Source organism: Pan paniscus, chromosome 20 (assembly GCF_029289425.2).
Source record: "Pan paniscus chromosome 20, NHGRI_mPanPan1-v2.0_pri, whole genome shotgun sequence".
Taxonomy (NCBI): Eukaryota; Metazoa; Chordata; class Mammalia; order Primates; family Hominidae; genus Pan; species Pan paniscus.
Genome location: NC_073269.2, coordinates 62,638,610 through 62,662,008, shown reverse-complemented (window position 1 = coordinate 62,662,008; position 23,399 = coordinate 62,638,610). Strand labels below are relative to the sequence as shown.

At 41.0% G+C, this 23,399-nt stretch overlaps 1 protein-coding gene and 1 long non-coding RNA gene across 9 annotated transcripts in view; one reads left to right on the top strand and one right to left on the bottom strand.

Annotated features, from left to right (window-relative positions):
- LOC100984951 (zinc finger protein OZF-like) overlaps window positions 1–5,734 on the bottom strand; it is an 11,734-nt gene extending 6,000 nt beyond the window's left edge. For 2 of the 8 annotated variants that reach the window (XM_008962184.5, XM_063600661.1), the window contains exons 1-5: window positions 5,376–5,709; window positions 4,900–4,970; window positions 4,490–4,548; window positions 540–666; window positions 200–292 (exon numbers count right to left, since the gene is read on the bottom strand). In XM_008962184.5, the coding sequence (XP_008960432.2) occupies window positions 200–292; window positions 540–666; window positions 4,490–4,519 (250 nt within the window). In that variant the 5' untranslated portion in view covers window positions 4,520–4,548; window positions 4,900–4,970; window positions 5,376–5,709. Of the gene's footprint in view, window positions 1–199; window positions 293–539; window positions 667–4,489; window positions 4,549–4,899; window positions 4,971–5,287; window positions 5,345–5,375 lie in introns of those variants that run through there. The other 6 variants (XM_008962188.4, XM_063600662.1, XM_008962185.4 and 3 more) reach the window with 5 other exon arrangements.
- On the top strand, window positions 5,713–23,399 carry LOC103784695 (uncharacterized). The gene is made up of 3 exons (XR_010110941.1): window positions 5,713–5,851; window positions 10,424–10,587; window positions 22,001–23,399. It is a non-coding gene; the product is annotated as an uncharacterized LOC103784695 (long non-coding RNA).

Here is a 23,399-nt window from a genome sequence, read left to right as displayed (position 1 = left end):
AGGCATTTATAAAAGCAGATATAAATGGTGGGTGATCAGTACCCTTTTAGGAACTCAAACTCAAGGAGCCTCAATTTCTACATACGTATGGAACATTGGAAGAGAGCATCTTTCACATCTTATAGGTGCTTTGCCCTCTAGACCTGGTATGCCTTTCATATACATGGCTTACCCCCGCTAGTTGGTTCTTCATACTCACCTGGCAATGGGCCTCTTATCTCTTCTTTTGCCATTATCCAAGGCAGTTTCCTTTTCTCCAACAGTGAAATCACAGATTTAGAAATGGAAAGTCCTGTGAATAGAAAGAGTTGGCTATGCTCTGGTTACTCAGGTATTGTGACAGATCAACACTGTAATCGAAACACAAGCCATTATAAAAACAAAAAAATTAGAACATCTGGCAGATAGGATAAAGAAAGCTGCTCACTCCAATTTCCACATCTCATGTAAATTCTGAATCTCACCAAAGACTCCCAGTATAAAAACAAAAAAAGAAATACTCAAGACCAGTTGCTGAATTAAGGGCTTTAAGCACTTACCCAGCCAGACCAGGTTCTGATAATTCTCCAGCATCACAGTTGTGTACAAATCTCTCTGAGCAGGGTTCAGGAATCCCCACTCTTCCTTGGAGAAGTCAATGGCCACATCTTGGAATGTCACTGATCCCTGAAAATGATAAACACTTCCTTAGAAGAGCCCAAGGAAATAACTGGAAGTTGGGAGGAGCTGATAAGGACTCTGTGTCTTATAAAAGCAGCTTATTTAAGTTACTAAAGAGCAATACTGTGAAATAGTGTTTATTAAAATTTGGGTATAGAAAAATACTTAATAAGGGAAACATTCAAGATGAACAGGGTGATTCAAAAAACACTGAATAATTTAAGAAATGTATTGCTCAGAGATTGTGTATCCACGTATTCAAAACCAATTTGTAAAGGAACTAGCATAGTTGATTTTATAATCTTACATATTCATAGTATGACCACACATTGACTTTGTTGAAAGCCAGTCATGATCAATTCTACCATGGATCTGTAGTGTATCAGAATAACTTACAAATTACTTTTTTGCTGAAACAAAGTGTAGTCCTCTTTCTTTAAATCTGGATCGGACCTACAATTTGCTTTAATCAACAGAATATGACAGAAGTAACACTAACTAGTTCCAGATGAAAGCTTCAGGAAGGCTTGGCATCTTCTGTTTTGCCCTCATAGGGGCTCATGACACATAAGAAAAGACAATGAGACGTTGCCAATGGAGAGTGAGAGATTCTGAGACTACATCAAGTAAAGCTGAGTAACTCAGCTAGCAGCAAAGAACAGTGGCCCAGATACATGACTCCAGCAATTCTAGCTAAATATAAAATACATGAATGAAGAAGACATCTTGGGGATTCAGGCCCTGGCAGGCATCATAGGATCAGAGATTAATCATTCCCACCCTGTTGAGTTCAGTGTGAATTCCTCACCCATAGAATCATAGGAAATAAAGTAGTCTTTGCTCTAGCAGCTACATTTTAGGGTAGTAGATGTAATGGTCTGAAAACTGCAGCAGATGTGTTATTATTTCACCTTATTTGCCTCCATCAGGGTGTGCAACAGGAGCAAAGAATAAGGTTTCATCCTCAGCTACTTAGGAAGAAGGTGGGAAGAACTGAGGATGCCCAGCCTATGGTTAGTTTTCCTTTCCAATATCCTGGGACTTCATCAACTCATAATACAACTATGATTCCCAATCACTCCAATCATATACAGCTGCCCTGTGTTGTCCTTTCCAAATACACCCTTGCACCATCTGTAACAACAGTACATAGGTCAAAAGCTATTGAAACTTAATTGTATTAAACATGGGGCAGAGAAGGTTCCTCTTTTCTCACTTGAATGTGGGGTTTAAGAAATCTTAAGGATCTCTGGGTGCAGTGGCTCATGCCTATAATCCCAGTGTTCCTGGACCAAGCTGAGGGTCAGGCTGCTATTTATTGAGGCCCAATAACGAGATGCAGATTAACTGGGGAGGAAGGGAGTTTTTATTTCTGTAGCCGGTTACAGGGAGAAGGCCTGGAAATTACTGCCAGACCAACTCACAATTACAAAGTTTTCCAGAGCTTATCTACCTTCTAAGCTATATGTCTATGTGTAGCTGTGCATTCATCTAAAGACAAGTGATTAACTTCTTTTAATCTATAACCAAGGTCTGAGTCATGAAGACCTTCCTCAGGAGCCTCAGCAAATTTACTTAATCTAAATGGGTGTAGGGTGCTGGAGTGATTACCCTTATCTTGTCTCCTGCTAAACCACGGTGGTTTGGGGATTTCCTTCAGACCGCCAATAAATTTGTTTGTGGAGGCGTGGGGGGTTTCTTCAGACCCCCAGTAAAACTTGTTTCATCCTAAATGGGTCCAATTAAGAACTCCTTCATTATTTTGTCATGCTTTAAGGCCCAGGAAAGGCCGAGGCAAAACTGTTGGTGGGCTTTTGTTACATTCCAGCCTCTTTGTAAGGATAGTGGCTTTTAATATTTAACCACTCAGTCAGTACTGAAACAGCTGTTATGGACACCTGCGTTTGGTGAGACATGGCCTGCCACACCAGCACTTTGGGAGGCCAAGGCAGGAGGACTGCTTCAGGCCAGGAGTTCAAGACAAGCCTGGGCAACACAGCAAGACTTCGTCTCTGCAAAAAAATAAAAAAATTAGCCAGGCATGGTGGCACATGCCTATAGTCCCAGCTACTCAGGAGTCTGAGACAGGAGGACTGCTTGAACCTAGGAGGTTGAGGCTGCAGTAAGCCATGATCAATATGATGAATTCATGTCCAATAGGATCAATTTTCACAACGCAATACACCCATCAGCAGATCCCCGATCAAGAAACTGAATATTACCAACACCTCCAAGATTCCCCAAGATTGCTTCAAGACACACCTCTTGCTATCCTGAATTCTGTCACCATAAATGAGGCAGACTACAATATTTTAAATGAATATTTTTTCTTGATATTCTTCAAATGCCAGTATTTTCTTTCTTTTAAGAGACAGCAGTCTTGTTATGTTGCCCAGGCTGGAATGCAGTGGCTATTCACAGGTGTGATCGTGCTGCACTATGGTGCTGAAATGCTGGGCTGAAGTGATCCTCCTGCCTCAGCTTCCCAAGTTGCTGGGACTACAGGTGTGCGCCACTGTGCCCAGATGCCAGTATTTTTTCTACCACTACATCTTCTAAAAGATCACAAAAAGACATATACAGGTTGAATATCCCTAATCTGAAATGCTTCAAAATCCAAAACTTTTTGAGTGTTGATGTAATAGTCAAAAGAAATGCTCATGGAACATTTTGGATTTCAGATTTGGGTTGCGCAACCAGTAGGTATAATGCAAATATTCCAAAACAAAACAAAAAAAATCCAAAATCTGAAATACTTCTGGTCCCAGGCATTTTGGATAAGGGATACTCAGCCTACACAATAATATTCATAGCAGTTTTACTAATAATAGCCAAAAATCTAGAAACATCCCAAATGTCTATCAACAGGAAAATGAGTAAGTAGACTGTAATATATTAACACAATGGAATACTCAGCAAAACAACAACAAATAATGGACATTAATGAACATTAAAATCATTATGTTGAGTTAATGAAGCCAGACACACACCTACTGACTACTTGACTCCATTTACGTGAAGCCAAGCAAAACAAATCCACTGTCATCAAAACAAGAAATTAGTTTCCTCTGAGGGCCAGGGCAGGGAAAACTACATGAAAAATACTTGCAGAAGTGATGGAAATCTATCTTGATGGTGAAAGTATCAACAGAGTTAAGGAAGCATTGGAAGTATGGAAGAAATGGGATAAGAACTGGTGGTTAAAAAAAGCCTTAAGCTCAAATACTTCACATCAAAATACGGAAACAATAAAGTGGTAAAAATGTTTTTTTCTGCATGGTTGTTATATGACAGTTGAAATTTTTTTAACAACTTTTCTTTTAAAATACATAAATATAATTTAACAACGTCATGAATAGCTTGAGTCATCATAACAAACAGAATGTGTAGGGAAAATACTGCCTGTTTCCCTAAAAGGAAGAAAACGTAAGTTTCCCCTTTGAGAAGAAAATCTATTTTTCAAACAAAATGTCTTGGTGACTACATTTAGCGGGCTAAGAATCAAATCTGGTTGTATTTGCACAAAATTTCAGAGACCATGCAAACACCCTGAAGAGAGCCCTTTTTTGGGAAATATAGCCAGCTCATCCATCTTCTCCCTTGCAGCATACTTCTTGTTCCTCATTTACAGAAAGCCAATAGGTATTTTCCGGAATTCCACAGATGAAGCCTGTGACTTTAAGCTGCCCAACGTCAAACTGGAACCTGTGATCCACAACACTCTCTTTCACTAATGTCCTAGTAAATGGCCTGACTTTGTTAACCTGGACTTTCATGCTTAAGATATCAATCACATTCCCATTCCCCAAAATTTCCAAAGGCAGATTACCATTACTGAGTCTGAACCACTCATAAGCATTTTCTATGCTGCGTCCTCTCAGTCTGGAGCTGTAAAGAAATTCAAAGATGACTTGAGTATTCACCTCTACTTCAGGAAGACGACAGTCCCCGGATAAAGGCTCTCGTCTTCTCCAGGGAATGTATCTTTGACCCACCACACAGTGCTTAAAAGAAGACTGGTGACAGTGGAGATTCAGATTAATTCATTCAGTGAATAAATGAACACTAAAGTACAGGACATGGACTCTGAGAAGAGAGGTTGCTATAGTCCCATGTGTTGCTGAATGAAAAGACCTGAGCCTTGTCCCGGTGTCAGTCTTTACCACCCAAGTAAGCAAAATTAGATGTGCCCAGGACTTAAAACCTATGATGTTGCAGGAAAAAAACACAAAAACTTACCTGAGACATGGCTAACGCGCACTGCGCTGGAACAGTGTCCTGAGTAGTGACCGGGTCCTGGAAATGCAGAGCTAAGGAGAAGGAAGAAAACTTCAAAGACGAGATTCTCGAACCCACTGCCACCCATTTTCAACCATGTTCCTAACAAACTCCAAAAACGACAGATTTCACTGTCAAAAGAAAACACTGTTTAGCGTGCAGCTCTGGTTCCTAAAAATGTAACTGGGCTTTTTTCAATGCCCCAGTCGCCTACTCTGGGATAGAACCATTCACACAAAGAGTAATTTTAATAATGTCCTGTGTACACAAACGCCAACACACTGATCACGCGCGCATTCTTGTCAGGCACCCGCCACCTCCAAACTCAGGCCCGGACGCCAGCTCTGACCTGCACGGATCCCTGGGCCTCTGGCCTTTCAGCCGCCCACTCCTCCCCGGAGCGCCTCTGAGACGGACCGCCCCGACGCAACACAAACCTCATAATGGCCCAGGCTCCGCGTGGCGCTGGGAAAATACCGCCCAAGAAAGGAGAAACGGCGACGCTGCCCACCCAGGTCTCCCTGGAGCCCGCCGACCTGAAGCAGCGGCCGCACCGCGTATGCGCCCGGGTGGTTTCGGGGAGTAGGCGAGGACTCGCAGTGCGCATGTGCAGCCCCCACGGCCCCGCTCCCAGTGACCGGAATGCAGAGGCGTACACGGCTAAGAGACAAGCTACCTGGGACACAAAGTACGCGTGCGTATTGACGCCCCGTAGGGCCTCGACGCGGAGCCTGGTGGAGAGGGTTCCGCTGGTGACTGAGTACGTAGGCGTGAGTTCGGCCGTGGGGGCGTGGCTTTGTGCCCGTTGGCGGTGTTGAGAACGCTGCGCCTGCGCAGAGAATCAAGCGGTTGCCTTCTGAGGGCTGAAGCGTCTATCAGTACCAGGTTCAGACTTCGTGGGAGGCTTTAAGAGGTGGGGAAAGGGCCTGTGATAATACATTGGCGTGGACATGTGCGTCTTAAGTTTGGGAAAGTGTTATGAGAGGTGGTTGGGACCACCGAGCGTCTGCTTAGGTGTATCTGATGGCCCCATTCTCCGTGAGGTTAGGCCCATTCTCCGTGAGGTTATGTGATTTGATATGTGACCCTATATGCATCTCTGTGGGTGTTTGGTTGACACTTGAGCTGTAGAGTGTGTCTGCTGTGTGACTTTTTCTTAATTGTTTAATCTTTATGAGCTTCAGTTGCTCATGTGTGCACGGAACAATATTTCTTAGCTAATAGTGTTGCGAGGATTAAGTGCTCATAAATGTGCCTGGCACAAAATAAGCAATGAATGGAGAAACTGTGCTTCAGTGCATTATTTAGATCATGGGCTTTTAGGTCATTTGATTCTACTTTGTCGTTGTTTTGAGCTATTTACCAACTCACATTGTGGATCACTGATGGCAGTTCAAATTACTTCTTGTTTACAGAAAAGTAAATTGGAGGAGGCTCAGCTTACTTCCCTCCTCCATCTCCATTTATGAGGAGGCCAGTTTTTGCCTCTTTTGCTGCTGCATATCATTTTAATTTTAATTTTTTTTTGTTTTGTTAAGAAACAGCATCTCACTGTATTGCCAACACTGAAGTGCAGTGGCACCATCATAGCTCACTGCAGCCACGACCGCTTGACATCCTGGATTGAATCTATCTTCCTGTGTCAGCCTCCTGATTAGCTGGGACTACAGGTGTGCACCACCATGCCCGGCTAATTTTTTAAGTATAGGTGAGATCTCACTATGTTACCCAGGCTGGTCTCAAACTCCTGGCCTCAAGCGATCCTCCCACATTGACCTCCCAAAGTGCTGCGATTACAGGCATGAGCCACTGCAGCCAGCCACTTTAATATTCTTGATCTATAAATGTGACTTTTTTTCGGCTCGGGGAAGGGTTCTCTTATGAGTTGGTTTTAATACGTCACCAGTTTTTCTCATTAATGAGTTAAGTAAAATCTTCAATCTGTGTATTTTGCCTATTAGAGTGCCTTGTAATTTTTTCCTGATAGCTGAATATGATGTACTTGGTAAAATGAGCCGCATGATAGGTCTTTAGTAACATGGTGATAAGATTTGGTTGTGAGAGGGGAAGTGTTCTATAGTCTGCAAAAATAATATATAAACTTAGGCACATTAAAATTTTAAAGAGTTTAAGCAGATAGCAGTTCATGAATTGGGCATTGCCAGATCACATGCAGCTTAGGGCCTCTCTGAAGAGGCATGAGGGAAGGGCTTTTACAGGCTGAACTCAGAAACAAGGCAAAGAAAATACTTGATTGGTTAGAGTAGAGCCTTATTTGGATCATTCCAGTGGAAAGTCAATAGTAGGAGGTTAATTGGTGGTTTCTGATTGGTTAAGGCCAGTTACACTGAATTGGGTTTGGGTTTGCTTAGGTTAAGAATTCAGGCTACTGGAGCCACCTCAGCCTAATGGCCTCCCGATTAATGGTTTCAAGAAGTCTTAATGGTAAGGTTTCTTTTTTTTTTTTTTTTTTTTTGAGACAGAGTCTCGCTGTGTCACCCAGGCTGGAGTGCAATGGCACAATCTCGGCTCACTCCAAGCTCCGCCTCCTGCCCGAGTAGCTGGGACTACAGGCATCCGCCACCACACCCAGCTAGTTTTTTGTATTTTTAGTAGAGACGGGGTTTCACCATGTTAGCCAAGATGGTCTCAATCTCTGACCTCGTGATCCGCCCGCCTCGGCCTCCCAAAGGTTTCAGTCTCTTATCCTGAGCCCAGGGACTATGAATTTCACAAGTCCTTCCGAGTAAAACCCTTTCCCCTTAAGTGAGACAGGGTGGCAAGAGGGGACCAGAATTGTTTATTTTCCTTCTTCCAGGTCATTTGGACACTGATAAAACCCCAAGACGGTAGGCTCTGATAAAATAGTTTCTCTCCAGAGCATTGAACAGAATGCCGTGGTATATTTCAAAATGGCTACTCTTCCTCTTCCCCTGCCAGAACCAGCTGGGGACTTTTCTCAGATCTTCACTGTGAGAACCTGCTAGAGTCCTTGGAGATAAAACTCACGAAAGTGTAAAGATAGCTCTATGGCAAGGTCTTCTTGGAATTTTTAATTCTCAGACTTAACCACATTCAGCTTCCAGCAATTCATCAATTACAGTTCAGGTTTTCCTAACCTTGTTCTGGTTCCTGCAGAGGCACAAAGATTACTGCTTGTGAGTTTCTGCTCTGGTAAGTTATCATTCTCTGTGTCTGCCTGTCTCCAACTTTGGAGGCAGTAGCTTGCCTTGTGACCTCACTTATTTGACAGATCTAAGAAGAATTGCTGATTTTTCAGTTTGTTCAGCTTTTTATTTGTTGTTAGGATGGAGTGAGGACTTCCAGCTCCTTGCTGGACCAGAAACTGGAAGTCTCAGTAATGTCTTTAAACACGTTCACTTTTGTATCCATATGAGACTCATATTTTAATAGCAGGTAGTGAATTTTAGCTGCTTAAGCCTTTTAACCATGTTGTATAGGGAAACTGCGTGTCTATTGTTGAGGAAATAAAAACAGAAACTTCCTGCCAACCCAGAAAACCTCGCTACAAAGGTAGAAGGGAAAGAAAAGTTTTATTATTGAATAAGCATTACACCAGAATCCAGTATGTACCACAGGCAGTCTGCTAAAGAGATTGCTAAGACAGAAATCTCATCTTTTTTCTATAGCCAAATACAACCCATTATGTACATTTCTCAAGATCAACAATAATTAGTCAAGTCATAGGAATTGGAGGGCCTCCACTACCAACCAGAGGGCCAAACCATGACTTTAAATGAAGTAATACATTCTGATAAGAACAAAGCGTTCTTGTTTATGTGTGACGTGTCTGTTCTGTTTCCAGGAATGGATGTTTTCTTTTAAAAATGGTTTATTGAAGTATCATGTACCTATCTTAAGTGTACAGCATGATGATGTGTATGCCCATGTAACCATCACCTAGAAGGTAAAGAATATTTCCATCACACTGGAAGCTTCCCTTGAGCTCCTTCCCATTCATCACCCCCTTAGAAGAACCACTATTCTGATGTTTATCCCATAGATTCATTTTGCCAGTTCTTGGCCTTCTTAGAATAGTATACAATATGTATTCTTTTGCATCTGGCTTCTCTTAGCATAATGTTAGCAATTCATATGTGTAGGGTATACGTCAACAGTTCTTAGTAGCATTCCATTGCATGAATGTACCAGTTAGTTTATGCATTCACTCATTAATGGACATCCAGCTTGTTTTAAGTTTTTAACTGCTGTGAATAAAGCTGTATGAACATATCTCTCTATGGCCATGTGCACTCCTTTCTCTTGTAATAGAGATAGGGTCATGGGATAGTTGTGTGTTTAATTTTTAAAAAAACTGTCAGTTTTCCAAAGTGGTTGTACCATATAACATGTTCACTACCAATGTATGATAATTCCAGTCATTCCACATCCTTTCCAAGACTTTATATTGTCTTTCTTTAAATTATAGTCATTCTGATGTGTCTGCAGTAGTATCCTGTTTTCTTAGTGAAGCAAAAGTAATATCAATAGTCTGATTTATTATTGGCCTACAATAGCTGAAAACTATTCTATTTAGTTCTCAACTTTCTTGAGTAATAACATAAGTTCATATGGTAAGCTGTCTCTACATTGCTTGGTTCAAAAAGTCCTGCAGAGGACCACTGAGCTTTAAAAAGTGCTGTCACCCTTCAGGTTCTCTGTCTCCTCAATCTATTCTTTGCCTGACTTAAGGATTTTTTTCCTGCCCAGAAGCTCTCCAGCTGTTCATCCCCTCCTCCATGTTCTAGCTTTACTGGATGGATGGATTACCTGTGATGGGAGGGGTTGCTGCAGAGGTCTCTGAAATGCCTTTGAGACCTTTCTGCCATTGTCTTTGCTATCAGCTCTTGTTTGCATTTTACTTATACAAATTTCTCTATCAAGTGGTTGCTTAGCAGCTCACTTGAATTCTTCTCTTGAAAATAGGCTTTTCTCTTCTACCACATGGCCAGGTTGCAAATTTTCCAAACTACTATGGTCTGCTTCCTCTTTAAATAGAATATAATTTCCAACCTTAGGTCATTTATTTGCTTACACATCTGAACATAGGCTGTTAGACACAGCCATGCCACATCTTGAACACTTTGCTGCTTAGAAATTTCTTCTGCCAAATAACCTAAATCATCACTCTCAAGTTCAAATGTTCACAGAGTCCTAAAGGATGGACACAATTCAACCAAGTTCTTTCCTAAGGCATAACACATGTCACATTTGTTCCAGTTCCCAATAAGTTCCTCATTTCCATCTGACACCTCAGCAGCCAGGACGTCACTGTCCATATTACTATTAGCATTTTGGTCACAACCACTTAACAGTCTCTAAGAAATTCCAAACTTCCTTCATCTTCCTGTCTTCTTCTGAGCCCTCCAAACTCTTCCAATCTTTGCCCATTACCCAGTTTTGAAGTTGCTTCCACATTTTCAGATATCTTTATAGCAATACTCCACTGGCTCTTATGTCCTAGGATGAGAACCACAAGCATGAGAACATGAGGATAAATACACTTTGGGGAAAAAGAAAACAGACAGAGGCAGCAGAGAATGAAGACGAGAAGAAGAGAAAAAGAGAAGTAGGAAGAGGATGAATTCATTTCGCTTATCTGGCAAATGTGTAATCTGAGTGATAGAGGTGAGTGTTTCTAAGAGGATGCTGTTCAGAGACAAATACACTGTTTAAAATCCATTAGATCTGTGTGCTCTTGTCATATCCCTCACCTGAAAACTAGAGAAATATGGGCAGGTAACCACTGAAATATATAAACAGCAAGGAGCATTAAAAATGCAGAGGTACTGAGAGTTACAGGAATGTATAACTTTGGGACATTAATCATTTTAGAAAATGCTTTTATGAAGTAGTAAATTTTTTTCTTTTTTCTTGAGTAGTTGTATTTTAAAATATGTTTGGATTACTAAAAAGTTGTAAAAATGGTACAGGCAGTTCCTGTATACATGTTCTTCAGCGTTGGCTGATGTTACCTTTTTTTTTTTTTTTTTTTGAGGCGGAGTCTCACTCTGTCACCCAGTCTGGAGTGCAGTGGCATGATCTTGGCTCACTGCAAGCTCTGCTTCCCTGGTTCACACCATTCTCCTGCCTCAGCCTCCCAAGTAGCTGAGACTACAGGTGCCTGCCACTATACCTGGCTAATTTTTTTGTATTTTTCAGTAGAGACGGGGTTTTACCGTGTTAGCCAGGATGGTCTTAATCTCCTGACCTCGTGATCTGCCCTCCTGGGCCTCCCAAAGTGCTGGGATTACAGGCGTGAGCCACCGCGTCCGGCCATCTTTTTTATTTTATTTTATTTTATTTATTGAGATGGAGCCTCACTCTGTTGCCTTTTTGTGCAATCTCGGCTCATTGCAACCTCTGCCTCCTGGGTTCAAGTGATTCTTTTGCCTCAGCCTCCCAAGTAGCTGGGATTACAGGCGCATGCCTCCATGCCCGGCTGATTCTTTGTACTTTCAGTAGAGGTGGGGGTCTCGCCACGTTGGCCAAGATGGTCTCAAACCCCTGACCTCAGGTGATCTGCCCACCTTGGCCTCCCAAAATGCTGGAATTACAGGCACAAGCCATAGTGCCCGGCATAATGTTACTTTCATACTTAAGTGTGGTACATCTGTGAACCTTAAAAATTCACATGGGTACAATATTTATTAAAGAAATTACAGACACTCACATTTTCAGTGGGTTTTTAAATTTTTTTTTTTTTTTTTTTTGAGACAGTCTCACTCTGTCGCCCAGGCTAGAGTGCAGTGGCACAATCTTGGCTCACTGCAAGCTCCGCCTCCCAGGTTCATGCCATTCTTCTGCCTCAGCCTCCCGAGTAGCTGGGACTACAGGTGCCCGCCACCCCGCCCAGCTAATTTTTTGTATTTTTTAATAGAGACGGGGTTTCACCGTGTTAGCCAGGATGGTCTCGATCTCCTGACCTCATGATCTGCCCTCCTTGGCCTCCCAAAGTGCTGGGATTACAGGTGTGAGCCACCGCACCCTGCCTTTTTTTTGTTTTTTTAAGTTCCAGAGACCATGTGCAGGATGTGCAGGTTTGTTACATAGGTAAATGCGTGCCATGGTGGTTTGCTGCACCTATCAACCCATCACCTAGGTATTAAACCTGGCATGCATTAGCTATTTCTTCTGATACTCTCCTCCCAACCATGCCCTCCTCTGACAGGCCACAGTGTGTCTGTTCCCCTCCGTTTCCATGTGTTCTCATTGTTCAGCTCCCACTTATAAGTGAGAACATGCAGTGTTTGATTTCCTGTTCCTGTGTCAGTTTGCTGAGGATAATGTCTTTCAGCTCCATCCATGTCCCTGCAAAGGACATGATCTTGTTCCTTTTTAGGGCTGCATAGTACTCCATGGTGTATTTGTACCACATTTTCTTTATCCAGTCTATCACTGATGGGCATTTGGGTTGATTTCATGTCTTTGCAATTGTGAATAGTGTTACAATGAACATACACATGCATGTATTTTTAAAATAGAATGATTTATATTCCTTTGGGTATATACCCCATAATGGGATTGCTGGGTCAAATGGTATTTCTGGTTCTAAATCTTTCAGGAATCACCACACTGTCTTTCACAATGGTTGAATTAATTTACATTCCCACAAACAGTGTAAAAGCATTCCTATTTCTCTGCAACCTCGCCAGCATCTGTTGCTTCTTGGCTTTTTAATAATTGCCATTCTGACTGGTGTGAGATGGTATCTCATTGTGGTTTTCATTGGCATTTCTCCAGTGATCAGTGATATTCAGCTTTTTTTTCACATTTGTTGGCCACATGTATGTCTTCTTCTAAGAAGTGTCTGTTCATGTCCTTTGCCCATTTTTTAATGGCATTTTGTTTTTTGTAAATTTGCTGAAGTTCCTTATGGATGCTGAATATTAGACCTTTGTCAGATGGATACGTTGCAAAAATTTTCTTCCATGCTGTAGGTTGCTTGTTCACTCTGATGATAGTTTTCTTTTGCTGTGCAGAAGCTCTTTGGTTTAATTAGATCTTAGTTGTCAATTTTTGCTTCTGTTGCAATTGGTTTTAGAGATTTCATCATAAAATCTTTGCCCATGCTTATGTGTCCTGTATGGTATTGCCTAGATTTTCTTCTAGAGTTTCTATAGTTTTTATTTTTTTTTTAACATATAAGTCTTTAATCCATCTAGAGTTAATTTTTGTATAAGGTGTAATAAAGGGTCCAGTTTCAATTTTCTGCATGTGACTAGCCAGTTCTCCTAACATCATTTTTAAATAGGGAATCCTTTCCCCATTGCTGGTTTTTGTCAGGTTTGTTGAAGATCAGATGGTAGTTTAGTGGGAATAGCATTAAAGCTATAAACTGCTTTGGGCAGTATGGCTGTTTTCATGATATTGACTCTTCCTATCCATGAGCATGGAATGTTTTTCCATTTGTTTGTGTCCTCGCTGATTTCCTTGAGTGGTAATTTGTAGTTCTCCTTGAAGAGGTCCTTCACTTCCCCTTATTAGCTGTATTTCTAGGTGTTTTATTTTCTTTGTGGCAATTGTGAATGAGAATTTATTCATGATTTGGCTCACTGCTTGTCTGTTCTTGGTTTATAGAAGTGCTTTTAATTTCTGCACATTGATTTTGTATCCTGAGACTTTGCTGAAGTTGCTTACCAGCTTAAGAAGTTTTTGGGCTGAGTTGATGGGGTTTTCTAGATATAGCATCATGTCATCTGCAAACAAAGACAAGTTGACTTCTTCTCTTCCTATTTGAATACCCTTTATTTCTTTGCCTTGCCTGATTTCCTTTGCCAGAACTTCCAATACTGTGTTGAATAAGAGTGGTGAGAGAGGGCATCCTTTTTTGTGCCCGTTTTCAAGGGGAGTGCTTCCAGCTTTTGCCCATTCACTATGATACTGGCTGTCGGTTTGTCATAAATGGCTCTTATTTTGGATATGTACCATCAATACCTAGTTTATTGAGAGTTTTTATCATGAAGAGATGTTGAATTTTATCAAAGGCCTTTTCTGCATCTGTTAAGATAATCTTGTGTTTTTTGTCTCTAGTTCTGTTTATGTGATGAATTATGTTTATTGATTTCATGTATTGAACCAGCCTTGCATCCCAGGAATGAAGCCAACTTGTTCATGGTGGATAAGCTTTTTGATGTGCTGCTGGATTTGGTTTGCCAGTATTTTATTGAAGATTTTGACATCGATGTTCATCAGGGGTATTGGCAAGAAGTTTTATTTTTTTGTTGTATATCTCTGCCAGGTTTGGTATCAGAATGATGCTGGCCTCATAAAATGAGTTAAGGAGGAATCCCTTCTTTTCAATTGTTTGGAATAGTTACAGAAGAAATGTACCAGCTCCTCTTTGCACCTCCAGTAGAATTCAGCTGTAAATCCATCTGGTCCCAGGCTTTTTTTGGTTTGTAGGTTATTAGTTACTGCCTCAATTTCAGAACTTGTTATTGGTCTATTCAGGGATTCAACTTCTTCCTGGTTGAGTCTTGGGAGGGTGTATGTGTCCAGGAATGTGTCCATTTATTCTAGAGTTTCTGATTGATTTGCATAGAAGTGTTTATCATTTTCTCTGACAGTAGTTTGTATCTCTGTGGGGTCAGTGGTAATGTCATCATTATCATTTTTGATTGTGTTTATTTGAATCTTGTCTTTTTTTCTTTATTAGTCTAGCTAATGGTCTATCTATTTTATTGATTTTTTTTTTTTTTCAAAGAACCAGCTCCTGGATTTGTCGATTTTTTTGAAGGGTGTTTTGTGTCTCTTTCTTCTTCAGTTGTGCTCTGTGCTTGGTTATTCCTTGTCTTCTGCTAACTCTGAAATTTATTTGCTCTTGGTTCTCTAGTACTTTTAGTTGTGATGTTAGGGTGTCCATTTGAGATCTTTCTAGCTTTTTGTTGGATCTATTTAGTGCTGTAAATTTCCCTCTTAACACTGCTTTAGCTGCATCCCAGAGAGTCTGGTACGTTGTCTCTTTGTTCTCATTAGTTTCAAAGAATTTCTTGGTTTCTGCCTCAGTTTTATTATTTATCCAGAAGTCATGCAGGAGCAGGTTGTTCAATTTCCATGTAGTTATGTGTTTTTGAGTGAATTTCTTAATCTTGAGTTCTAATTTGATTGTGCTGTGGACTGAGAGACTGTTATGATTTCAGTTCTTTTGCATTTGCTGAGCAGTGTTTTACTTCTAATTATGTGATCAATTTTAGAGTAAGTGCCATGTGGTACTGAGAAAAATGTATGTTCTGTTGGTTTTGGGTAGAGACTTATGTAGCTCTCTATCAGGTCCAGTTGATCCAGGGCTGAGTTCAAGTCCTGAATATCTTTCTAAATTTTCTTTCTCGATGATCTGTCTAATATTGACAGTGAGGTATTAAAGTCTCCCGCTATTATTGGGTGGGTATTCAAGTCTCTTTGTATGTCTTTAAAAATTTGTTTTATGGGCTGGGCGTGGAGGCTCACCCCTGTAATCCCAGTGCTTTGGGAGGCTGAGGCGGGTGGATCACTTGAGGTCAGGAGTCCGAGACCAGCCTGGCCTACGTGGTGAAACCCTGCCTCTACTCAAAATACAAAAATTAGACGGGTATGGTAGTGGGCGCCTGTAATCCTAGCTACTTGAGAGGCTGAGGCACAAGAGTCACTTGATCCTGAAAAGTGGAGGTTGCAGTAAGCTGAGATCGCACCACTGCAGTACAGCCTGTGAGATAGAGAGAGATTCAGTCCTAATAAAACAAAATAAAAATAACTTGTTTTATGAATCTGGGTGCTCCTGTATTGGGTGAATATATATTTATGATAGTTGGCTCTTTTTGCTGAATTAAAGTTTTTACCACTACCTAATGCCCTTCTTTGTCTTTTTTGACCTTTCTTGGTTTAAAGTCTGTTTTGCCAGAGACTAGGATTGCAACCCCTGCTTGTTTCTGCTTTCCATTTGCTTGGTAAATTTTCCTCCATCCGTTTACTTTGAGCCTAGGTGTATCTTTGCATGTGAGATGGGTCTGTTGAATACAGCTGTCCAATGGGTCTTGATTCTTTATCCAATTTTTTAGTCTTTGTCTTTTACTGGGGGCATTTAGCCCATTCACGCATAAGGTTAATATTGTTATGTGTGAATTTGATCCTGTCATCATGATGCTGGCTGGTTAATTTTGCAGACTTGTTAATCTAGTTGCTTCATGGTGTTGTTGGTCTGTGTACTTCAGGGTGTTTTTGTAGTTTTGAAGAGAACTTGTCAAGTTTTTTTATCAAATGTCCTTCAATTTGAATTTGATTTTTTTTCATGTGGACAGAAGGATTAAGATCTAGTATTTGACAGTACAGTAGAACTATAGCTAACAATATTTTGTGGTATAGTTGCTGGGGAAGAGGAATTGGAAGGTTCCCAACATAAAGATGGGTGAAGGTTTGGGGTGAGGGAGTCCCAGTTGCCCTGGTTTATTGGTATACATTGTATGCATGTATCAAAATACTGCGTGTACCAACAAAATATGTGTAAGTATTATGTAATGATAAAGTCTGTGTCAGGGGTCTCTGTACACTTATGGCTGAGGGCTGGGCTTCGCATGCATGAGGCAAGATCACCAGACATTTACCAAATAGCAGTGATATGTTTTATTATTCCTCACTCTCCAAACTTGTTAACACACAGCAGTGACTATGAACAGTTCCTTAACACCCTTGGCATCCAGCTGAGTCATTGAATGTAGCCAGACAAAAACAGACACGTCACAGACAGTGGAGAAAGAGGAGAAGAAGGCCCCCTGACTTCTCATCCAAAAAATGGAGGCCTAACACAAATGGAAAATTGTCTTTAAATTGCTGAAGAAGAAAAAATACTTAATGCTATATCCTATGAAAATATCCTTTAAATATGAGGATAAAAATCAAGGTAATCTTAGAAACATGCCAAGCTATGAGAATTTTTATTGCCTACAACCTACATGACAACCAGTTCTAAAGGAACTCCTTCAGTCTGCAGGAATCATAGTGCAGGTCCAGGGATGAACCTGAGAAGCAGTAAAGGAGTATATATAAAAGACAACATTTTCTTTCCTGATGGAATTGCTGTAAAACACTACCGACTCTTTAAAGAACAATAACCCCACAGGCAGTTTTTATACTGCAGGCAAAAGTAAAAATTATAAGAATTGCACAAAGAAGGATATGGGGTAAATGGAATCAGTTATACACTCTTGGTTTTCTCCTCACTGAGACTGAAGAGGAAATTAATGAATTTTACAATATGTGAAGCCAGAAAATTAACTTTCCCCTCAGGGCTTAGTTATAAGGTATCGCCCCCCTCCCCACCCCGTAGTAGAAGTTAGAGAAGGATATTAACAGCCCGTGCTCCTTCTGTGCTCCATGAGCCTTATCTATACTCCCCAGTTTCACATTCCTTAGGGCTCTGTGAATTCTTGCTTACCTCCCCAGCACAGCTGCAAGGTCATAAGATTGATAAGTATATATTACACAACCATGTATTCCTAAGGATGTAAGACATGGAGTAACAACTGCCTTTCTTCTCGCTTCTGTAAGTACGCTTCCTGCATCACGTAATTCCCACCACTGACTGTTTAAAAGGTGGCTGCTCTCTTTGTTCGGGGCTCAGACTTTCCTGGACGCTAGTCCTACTGAGCCAGGTGATCACCTTAATAAAGGCTCTCCTGAACTCTATTCAGTCTCTCCCATCTCTGATTGTCCCGCTACAAGACAGTTACCAAATCCTCCATCTGCATAACTCCATCAGCAAACCCTGCATTTACCTTCTGGGACAATGTGGTACTTTCCCTACATTTTTCTCCCTGTCTCATCCTTTCATCTATTTATTGCATATCTTAAAGTAGATGTTTTCACCAACTACACACTGGTATCTGGTATTAATGAAGATGTCAGTAAATAATATTGGCACCACAGAAAATAAGTGTATGTCCGTTCTTTGTCTTCCCAAATACTAATCTGTAAATTTCTTTAGGTTGTGACTTGAGGTCATCATAATCATTACCTTCTTCCCAATCCTGATTCAAACCTTGACCCATAATAGGTGCTTAATACCTAAACATATGAAGGAATAAAGAATGGATGCATATTCTAAGTTAATAAATAATCAGGAACAAATACATGGAAGGATCAGTACTGCCAGTTTAAACACACACAAACTGCGCTTCAAACATCTTGCACTATTTGCCAATAAACACAGTCTGGAGCCAAAGTTCAAGTTGGAATTTTCTGTTATAAATCATTTTATCATAATTGTTTTACAGTCATAATTGTTTTACAGAGTTTGGTCTTGGGCTATTGTTGTTACTTTATTTTTTAATTTATTTTTTCCAGTATTTTCTTGTATCTCTACAATGTTTTAAGCAGCAGCTAAGTCAGTGTAAAACAGTAAAAATTGGGAAAAAAATTGACATGATCTTCAAAATCATGGAGTATACAGTAAAATAAACGAACCTGACAGTAAATAAGCAAATCGAAATACAGCACAGTATTAATACATTGTGACACTGTAATATTAGAACATTTTGATAATAGTTACTACCACATCCCCTGAGACATTTGGAGGCAGTTTTATACAATTTTGATAGTTTTGGTAAGTTTTGATTTAAGCAATAATCTATCATGAGAAAAAGTTCACACTTACTGCCCAGGGTTACTCAATGCTAGAGGCTTCATGTGGCGCTTCTGAAATTATGTATGGGAGACCCGTGGAGCTGTCAATTGGGAACAGAATGCCCCACATCATGATTACTATCCTCAATAGAAAAACCACGTTGGGTTTCAAATATCAGTGTCACACCCACATTTCCTCTGAAATTCAGGTGCTGGTTTACAGCTAAGATGCTTTCCACATGAGCATATTAATGTTGGGGTCCTCAGTTTTGGGGATATAGCCAGGATTTACTTAACTGAAGGCTGAGGATTTCCTGGGGAAATACCAGAAACATTGTCTTGTATATGACACAGTAGATTGGAACAAGATTTTCTAATATGCATAGTTTAGGGAATCGCATTTTAACTCTCTCCCTAAAACAGACATTCAGCCGTCAGAAAGTGGTCCACGCTGACATTCCATTATTAACTCACCTTGGCCTTGGAATTCAAGAATGACTTGGGGAAGAGCTGAATGGGAAAGTGGGAGGTGTAGAGGTGTGGGCCCTTCTGACTCTCTAAACCTGCTTTCTTACGTTTAACTTCTATCCATGGTGAACGATCCCAGGGAACAACAGATTGGACCCAACTAGGATCTCCCTTGGAGTGGATCACACTGATGATTTCCACTATCTAAAAGGTTCCTGAATAAAAAAGAAGAAGGTGTCACCTACTTCAATGTGACATTGACCCCACCACTACATCTTAAAGACACTGTGTTATTTCAGCAATAATGCCCCTGCCCATCAATCCAACTGGTGTTTTCATTCCTCATCTTAGTCTTAAGTGCATTCAACTGATGCTTTATTCTAGAGGTACTCCGTTCCTTTCACCTTTATGTGGCCATCTTTACCCTGTTTTGTCATAATACTCTTTTAAAAAACCAACTTTTAAAATGTTAAATTGTGGTAAAATACAAACAACTGACTGGCTTAACCATTTGTAAGTGTCCAGTTCAGTAAATATGCACATTATCATGCAACCATCACCACCATCCATCTCCAGAATGTTTTTCTCTTTGCAAAATTGAAATTCCGTAAACATTAAAAAGCAACTCTTTTTATTCTCTTCCCATCAGCTCCTTGCAACCACCACACTACTTTCCCTCTCTATAAATATTTTTATACCAGGTACCTCCTATGACTGGATCACACAGTATTTATCCTTTCATGCCTGACTTTTACTTAGTATAGTGCCCTCAAGGTCCATCCATGTGGTACCATGTATTAGAACTTCCTCTCTTTTAAGGGCGACTAATATTCCATTGTTTGTATAGAGCACATTCTGTTTATCTGTTCATCCGTCGATGGACACGTGGGCTGCTTCCACCTTTGGGCTGTTGGATGCCCTAATATTCTTGCTCCCACTGCTCAATATCATTTTATTTATTTATTTTTTATTTTTTTATTTTATTTTTATTTTTTGAGACAGAGTCTCGCTCTGTCACCCAGGCTGGAGTGCAGTGGCACGATCTCGGCTCACTGCAAGCTCTGCCTCCCGGGTTCATGCCATTCTCCTGCCTCAGCCTTCCGAGTAGCTGGGACTACAGGTGCCCGCCACCACGCGCAGCTAATTTTTTGTATTTTTTTTAGTAGAGACGGGGTTTCACCGCGTTAGCCAGGATGGTCTCGATCTCCTGACCTCCTGATTCGCCCGCCTTGGCCTCCCAAAATGCTGGGATTACAGGCGTGAGCCACCGCGCCCAGCCTCAATATCATTTTTAAAAGAGCAAAACTGTCATGTGCAGCCAACATGGAGGGAACTGGAAGAAATTATGTTAAGTGAAATAAGCTCAGCCCAGTAAAACAATGGCACCAAATAGTCTTAATACACAGAATAGACCATTGAACCACTGCACACATGCACTTGCTAAATATTACAATATTTTCACTCCCATTTTCCCACCTCTCATATTCTTTCTCTAGTTACACTCTAGTATCCGTTACACTCGATAATCCCAGCTTCCCTGTATGTGCTTCTCCACCAGCGATCTCTGCCTCAATGCATGACACCAACACATGTCTACTATTCTTTGCCTGAAACCTCAGGCATATGTATGTGCCTTCTTCCTCATCCATGCCTCATCCATATGGTTCTCAGCTGGGGTAAACTGTGCCCACCTCAAGGGAAAATTAACAGTGACTGCAGACATTTTGAGTTATCACACTTGAGTATGCTACTGACTCCAGTGGGCAGGGGCCAGGGATGCAGCTAAACATCCTACAATGCACAGGACAGCCCTCTTCCCTCTGAAAATGTATTGTGTGGCCCACAATGTCTGTAGTGTAATAGCTCGAAACACTGCCATCTGGCAAAGACCTTCTCGACCAGACTTGACTTAGGCTTCCCTGAGCCCTCTTCCTGACTAGGCCTGGACTTTGGACATCTGTGTTGAAACTGTGTTGCACCCAGTTTCAACAAGGGTAATGAGAATCCCCCCATCCTTGATACCTGATCAGATTTCCCATGTTCCACTCTTAATGTCTAAATCTTTGGCCTGCCTTTAGCAAGGATTCTGCTCCTGATACCTAATCAAGTTGCTCTTTGTAATTTCCCACCCACTGACCGCCTTACTTTGATAATTGTCTACAAAAAACCAACTATCATTGCTATATTCAGAGTTGAGTTGGGTCTCTCTCCCCTGTTGCAATTGTCTTGAATATTCTTCCTCACCATTTACCCAAGTGTCAGAATATTTTTTCTTTTACATCTAACAGTCTCACATTCACGCTCAGCATCTAAGGATAAATGTTTATTTTTTCACCATCCTGCATGATCACTTAAATCTGCCTTAGCTTCTGTGGGATCTCATGTCTCTCTCTGTCTCTACAATGCCCCATAATCACATTCATTTGCATTATGTTTAATTGTCTGGTTTAATCCGTCTCTCTGAGTAGAAGCTTTGTTAAAACACCACACTATCGGCGCCTGTAGTCCCAGCTACTTGGGAGGCTGAGGCAGGAGAATGGCGTGAATCCGGGAGGCAGAGCTTGCAGTGAGCTGAGATCGTGCCACTGCACTCCAGCCTGGGCGACGGAGCGAGACTCCGTCTCAAAAACAAACAAACAAACAAACAAACAAAAAAACCCCACACTATCCACCAAAGCATACCCAAGCGCAGGGCATAAAGAAGGCACTCCATCAGTATCTTCACCGCATCCCTTCCTGAGTTTCAGGTCCCACTTCCTTACCTGACTTTGGGTAAGAAAGTGTAATGACATCTTCATCCCGCAACACAACTTCATCTTGCAAACGTCTCAGGTCTGTAAAATTATTGCTGGGAAAAGGAATCCCTTCAATCCAGACAGATCCACCAGCCATCTAAAAAAACACTACAGCCTTCCCAGGTTCGTATTCGCTGCACCTGTGCAATCTTAGCGGCACCACTTTTCTTGTTCTGCGACAGGTTAAGATGCAAAGGATGGAGACATTGGGACAGAGCAGCCCAAGTTCATTTTGATACAGCTCCGATGACTGGATGATTACCAGGCTTTTTGGTCTGGTGCTGATAGGATTAACGACATGGACACAGGTGGAGTAGTTTTAAGGAGTGAAAAGTTTAATAGGCAAGTAAGAAGGAAGAAAGAAGAGAACAGCTCCCCCATACTGAGACATCGGAAAGGAACAGAGATAGACCCTGTGCGCAACAGAAAGACAGTCCCTTATATCGGGAGGCTGGAGGAGGCGGTATCTGGTTTGCATAGGGCCCAAAGGATTGGCTTGACCAGGTGTGTTATTCATGTAGCCTGGGAGAAACCAGGCCCTCCCACCATAGCCTTTTAATATGCAAATGTGGGTTGCCATGATGGTTTGAACACATGGTGTTACTTGGAGGTGGCCTTCACACTTTGCACAGGTGGTAACAAGGAGAAGACCGTGGGAATCACCATGTTGAGTGGACCCAGTTTCTAGTGGCCAGCATTTGCATATCAAAGCTTGTCAGCCCGGCCCTTGAAGCCGCCTTTTTGGTTAGAAAAGAGATTGCTTGGGGGTCATTTCTTATTACAGGAAAATTTTCACCAAGAACCTTTACCCTTACTGTATGCCTAAAATGATTTCTTAATAACTCCTGTAATATCCCCCCGTCAAAGAGAAGTAAACCTAACTGCTGTTAGGGGATATTAGATGATGATTCTTTCTGGCTACTGTCTGCTGAAAAGGGGCGTGTGGTGGGGGGGACAGCAATTGGGCCTTCTCCTGTGGTTGATCTAAGGTTCTCAGAAGAATGGCATGTCTGTGTGTGGCTCTGCTCACAGCACCATTTAAAGTTTAATTGCTTCTATTAATAAATAGAACATTATTTAATAAAATATTAAAATATTAAACTTTATTTGATTTAAGGTGAAAAAATATAAATTTTACAAGAAGATTTAAAATGTAGGGTTAGGATACAATTATTAAAATTACCACCGTTAGTGGGGGGCCCTATTAGACCATAACTGACAGTAGAGTTTGACACCTTTTAGTTACACCAATGGATTGCAATACTGGCTTGCCTCCACTAGATGTCGGTGTACATTACCAGAAACGTTAATATAGCCGTAACTTTTTCCTAGAGAAAAGCGGACATTTCCCCCTTAATCTGCCGTTAGAGAATAACTTTAGGCCTAGGCCATTTTTACAACTTGCAATATGATTGGGAGAAATACATTATTGGGTGGCTAAAATAACTTTAGCGTTAATTTTGACAATTCCTTTCCTTTAATTATTAAATTCTTTTATGACTTTTATATACCTTCTTTCAACACCTTTAAACTTTTTGATTTGTCCTAAACATCCTTTCTTTAAACAACCAGTTATTTCCC